General features: G+C 32.8%; 1 protein-coding gene across 2 annotated transcripts in view; it reads left to right on the top strand.

Annotated features, from left to right (window-relative positions):
- Positions 1 to 234: 234 nt before the first annotated feature.
- LOC106475265 (neuroglian-like) overlaps positions 235 to 5,443 on the top strand; it is a 9,661-nt gene continuing 4,452 nt past the window's right edge. Inside the window, exons 1-2 of one of the 2 annotated variants that reach the window (XM_013935963.2) lie at positions 235 to 342; positions 3,148 to 3,370. In XM_013935963.2, coding sequence (XP_013791417.2) covers positions 3,168 to 3,370 — 203 coding nt within the window. In that variant the 5' untranslated portion in view covers positions 235 to 342; positions 3,148 to 3,167. The remainder of the gene's footprint in view (positions 343 to 3,147; positions 3,371 to 5,443) is intronic. The other variant, XM_022379421.1, reaches the window with a different exon arrangement.

The following is a 5,443-nucleotide window of genomic DNA, read 5'->3' as shown; positions in this document are numbered from 1 at the left end:
TACTTTTATAACACGCGCTATAAATCACAGTGATTCACACACTTTATTTACGTGCCTACTGTTCGCTTGACTCAATTATCTATCTCTTCGATTCAATATTTTCGGTTTTGCTCACCAGGTTTATATACTAAAAAAGAGGGCGTCTAGCGAAAATTCGGACATTCATGACCCTTCGAGAAACTCCAGCGCGCATGCTCCAAGCGTTGCGTGCATTCCGCCGTCGTAACAATATGTAACGGCTCTTAGCTTTATCCTGGTACTAGGTGTATGTGTGCGGCGCGTTACGAAACGGTGAAATGTACTGCGTATGTTTAGGTCATTGGAAAATATTTCTTTCGTAACGTGAGTTTTATTTTCTTTTGATAATATATAAGCATTTGTTATCTTGTTCCCCAGCTAGCCATTTTTACAAAATGTGTAAATTAAAAAAAATCTTTTTTTTTCATGAAATTATTTTAAGTTGTACTATTACTAATATCACTATTACTTTAACCCTATTTTATATTTATCGTATCCCGACATTCATATATTACTTACTAAGTAGAAGTTTATTAGTTTGGTGTTGTATTTGTTTTCATATACTCGTCTTCAATTTCAAAAATATTAAACTTGTATTAATTATTATACATTTTAACAAATAAATGTACATGCACGTAGCTCAAGGGGATTGGAAAATTAAAAAGAGACCATTTATTTGGTGGTGTAAACATTAACAGTTTAACTTTTAAGCGATGCTCAGGTAAAACAGAATTATCTTTTTTTATGAGTATTATGGGGAATGTTCTGTTGCCCATAGACTTTGTAAAAGTCTGTTTGCCTTTAAATTGAGTGTTGGCATAACCCTATTGGTTGATGTTGTGATTTACAAAGTACAGTGTTATTAATGTTATTCACCACCATGTGATTAGTGCTGTGATGTGGCTTTGGAATGCATAGAATAAATGCATTTACATTATTTAATTTATCCAGTTCATTGGAAAGAAAATCTAAAGTTTTACTTTGTAAACTAGTTGTTAACACATGTTCATCTTGAGAATTTTAATGATTATGGTGTCTTTATTCATTGGCTTGGAACATATCAAATAGATCTGGCATGCAATAATGATAAAAGAACACAATATTGTGTATAGCAATTAGTGAAAAACCACAGTAAATGAAACAAACTGTCAAAAGTCTGATATTTGAGAAACTAGTTTCGACACATTCGTGTGTCCTCTTCAGAAGACAATGTGAGTCTTGAGTTTCTAAACTCAGACTTCTGTTCCATTTACTGTGGTTTTTCACTATCTGGCATGCACTTCAAGCTGCTACTTAATAGTAAATAATGTCTCATCTCTTTAGAGCTGACTGAATTGAACTTCAGTATAGGTAAGAATAACTTATAATAAAATCAATCTCTGGTATTCTCAGTGAAAAATTATAATTACTCATTGAAAAATTCTGATAATTCTGAATGAAAAGATACCTTTATCTCTTTGAAATTATGCTACTTGTACTTTTTGTATCTTCCCACACTATTCAAAAATCATTTATTTTTTAACTTTCTTCCCACACTGCTCTCTTTCAAAATCAGTTATTTTTTTAGAATTGCAGCCCACCTCTTCCTTTTTCAAAATCAGTTATTTTTTAGAATTGCAGCCCACCTCTTCCTTTTTCAAAATCAGTTATTTTTTTAGAATTGCAGCCCACCTCTTCCTCTTTCAAAATCAGTTGTTTTTTTATAACTTGCACTCAGTCCTGCACTCTTTCAAAACCAATAATTCAGAAACGTAAAAAAAAAAGTTCAGTTTTCATGAATGTTGCATTGCAGTTACTTTAAAGACGATGTTGTAGATTTTAAAATATCTGGTTGAGTTGACTGGGAATTCTGTTATACACTATTTTTGATGGTTTCATTATTTGTTTCTATGTCATAAAGGCTTATAACGTTAAAATCTGGATTGCACTATCAGTGGGAGCATGGCTCATTGTGCTTAACAACAAACAAATGAACAAACTTTGTCACAAATATTTTGTCCAAATTTCTTAACATTAGAGCTATAAAATAAAAATTAGAAAAATTGTATTGTCTTGGACTTAAAAAATAATGTATTGTAATCAAATGTAATTTTGTTTTATTCTATACTAGATGTTTTTAAATAATATGAAACATGGAAGTAACCACTGGAAATATAGCCCCCTCTTGTGGAGATTAAAACATAATGGTGTTATTGATCCATGGAAGTATGAGAAATAATTGTTTGAGGCATTATTGGAAATGTTTTTATTGTCAGTTTCTTGTGATTTTTGGTATCACTGATAATTAGTCAAGTAATTTTGAAGTGCTGGCAGTACATTGAAAAACTTCTAAGTTGTTTGATCACTTAAACAGTAACATTGACATCAACACTGTGTTCATTTACACATTTTCTATTAATATTTCATTAAATCTAAATGCTAAAGTGTGGAATTAATGCTGTACATGAGCTTGAGACAATATTTTGCATACAAAGTTTTGTAACTAATCATTGTCGCACTGACTGTAAACTTGTGTTACGCATTATCTTGTACAGTTAGTTATACTATACAAGATAAAGTGTGAGAACATGTGAAAACCAAGTCACTGTTAGTTATACTATACAAGATAAACTGTTAGAACATGTGCAAACCAAGTCACTGTTAGTTATACTATACAAGATAAAGTGTGAGAACATGTGAAAACCAAGTCACTGTTAGTTATACTGTACACAATGTGTGAGAACATGTGAAAACCAAGTCACTGTTAGTTATACAGTGACTTGGTTTTCACATGTTCTCACAGTTTATCTTGTATAGTATAACTAACAGTGACTTGGTTTTTACATGTTCTCACACTTTATCTTGTATAGTATAACTAACAGTGACTTGCTTTTCACATGTTCTCACACTTTGTTGTTACATCTAATGTAAAATAGCAGAGTTCAGTTTGACTTACATTTTTATACACTGTTCATATAGTGTTTTAATGATTAGTCACAGTATCTTTGTTTTACAATAAAATTTGTTTTTTCTAGATTAGAACTTGGTATTCTAGAATTTCAAATAAAATTAAATTATTATACATTTTTTAAAATATGCTATTAATCCAGATTGTTCCAGAAATGTATTTTATCTGATGTAATCTTGCAGTCTTTCACTAGTTATTCTAAATGAAGATGGAACAACATCAGTTGTCTATTCTTATCATCCTAACGGCATTGGTGTGGCTCACATCTGCTGCAGTTCCTTCTCCTCCAACGATAGTGAAGCAACCCCCCATCCACGAGCAGTTGTACCAAGTGTCTGACACATCTGATGAGCAAGACAAACCTTTTATACTGGAGTGTGAAGCGAAAGGCAACCCAGAACCGACGTAAGTTTAAGTCACTAAACACATAAAGAAAATAAGAAGAAATTAAGTTAAATTTTCATCTTTCAGTTGCATGTTAGAGTTATACATAATAATAAATTCATGTATTGATCAGTGTGAATGCCACAATATCATAAAACAACTGCCAATCTAAATTAGTTTGATTGTACAACAAAATAGGAATGGCAGTGGAGTTGAGCTCATTAGATACAGTCTAAACAAGCCCCAACCTCTCTACACATATTGGCTGTCTGACAGCTTCTGTGCAAGTACTCTGATAACTACATACCTATTCTTCCCATCCTTCTATTCTCTTACATGGGTAAATAGTATACCCTGTTTGAGATGCAGTCTTCCATGGGTGTGCCCTATGGGTGTTTTGTAAATGAAGCTTATCTTGGTAGCCTTTGCACTGGTCCCTCCACTGTCTCAACTTGGGATTCTAGTTATTAGTGGCAAGAATTCATTTTGGAAGTTAATATTAACTGAAATGTATGTACGATAGATACTCACTTCCACACATCTTTCCCACTTTTCTGGTGCACATTTCTTCATTGTCTTGTCACAGAATGGGGATATATGAGCATGAATGTTGAGGGAATCATTGTACATGGAGATGTGGTGTATTCCTATTGGTGGAGGGTTCATGTAGTTTCACATGAGATTTGGTGGGACTTTTCACAAGGCCGGTAGCTTACAAATCTCTTTAACAGATTACATGAACTCAAGATGAAAGAAGCTGTTCTGTGTGTATTTAATACATGAACTCAAGACAAAAGCTATCCTGTGGGTATTTATTACATGAACTCAAGATGAAAGAAGCTGTTCTGTGTGTGTGTATTTATTACATGAACTCAAGGCAAAAGAAGCTGTTCTGTGTGTGTATTTATTACATGAACTCAAGACAAAAGAAGCTGTTCTATGTGTGTATTTATTACATGAACTCAAGACAAAAGAAGCTGTTCTATGTGTGTATTTATTACATGAACTCAAGACGAAAGAAGCTGTTCTGTATGTGTATTTATTACATGAACTCAAGATGAAAGAAGCTGTTCTGTGTGAAAGACGAAAGAAGATATTCAGTGTCTATATTTATTACATGGACGTAAGACGAAAGAAGCTGTTCTGTGTGTATTTCTATTGGAAATACATTTTAAAGTAAGGAAAATGCTAACATATGGTGCTTCACTTCAAATTCTTCTGAATCTTCAGAATCTTAAAAATCCTTTTCAATTCGTTTTGTTTGTGAATTGTAAAAGTATTTGTGTGTTAAATCATATCTGTTTGAAAGCTACACGAACTTTACTGTACCATGCTGTAACTATCAGTAATATAACCGACACTCAAAAACACACTGTTCTTGTACTGAGACATGAATTATAGTGTTTGGTATAGAGCGACTGTTGAAATTAAGTGTATCGTAAAGTTGTATTCGGAAAGAATAAACCAGTTTTATTTAAGAAAGGACTTGTGTCACTAAAGTCTCGTCAGAACGAATTTACGGAAAATTAACTAACGACTAGAGGCATAACAAATTGGTGTCAGAGAGTGGGACAAAAAAAAATGGAAGCGAGAAGCGATAAATCAAACTACAGCATAGCAGACTTAATGGCAGCAATACAAGAACAGCAAAAGAAACAAGAATAACGAGAGAATAAACAAGAATAGAAACAAGAAGAGAGATTACAGCAGTTGCAAGAAAATCTGCAACAGTGGCAGCTCGAACAGCAAAATAAACAAGAAGAGATTTTATTACAACAGCTATTGGAGGAGAAAGAAAATAAACAAGAAGAGAGATTACAACTGCTGTTGGAGGAGAAAGAAAATAAATAAGAAGAGAAATTACAGCAGTTGTTGGAGGAGAAAGAAAATAAACAAGAAGAGAAATTACAGCAGTTGTTGGAGGAAAAAGACAAGAAACAAGAAGAGAGACTACAGCAGTGGCAACTGGAACAAGAAAGGAAACAAGAAGTACAAATAGGAAAACATTAGTAAAATTTAAAAGCGAATTAGATACGTTAAAGAACGATTTATTGTCTTTTACACAAGGAGGATACATTAACCATTGACTTAACC

This window comes from Limulus polyphemus, unplaced genomic scaffold (genome assembly GCF_000517525.1).
Source record: "Limulus polyphemus unplaced genomic scaffold, Limulus_polyphemus-2.1.2 Scaffold8317, whole genome shotgun sequence".
Taxonomy (NCBI): domain Eukaryota; kingdom Metazoa; phylum Arthropoda; class Merostomata; order Xiphosura; family Limulidae; genus Limulus; species Limulus polyphemus.
The sequence above is the reverse complement of the archived record's forward strand: the minus strand, read 5'-3'. Positions and strand labels throughout refer to the sequence as shown.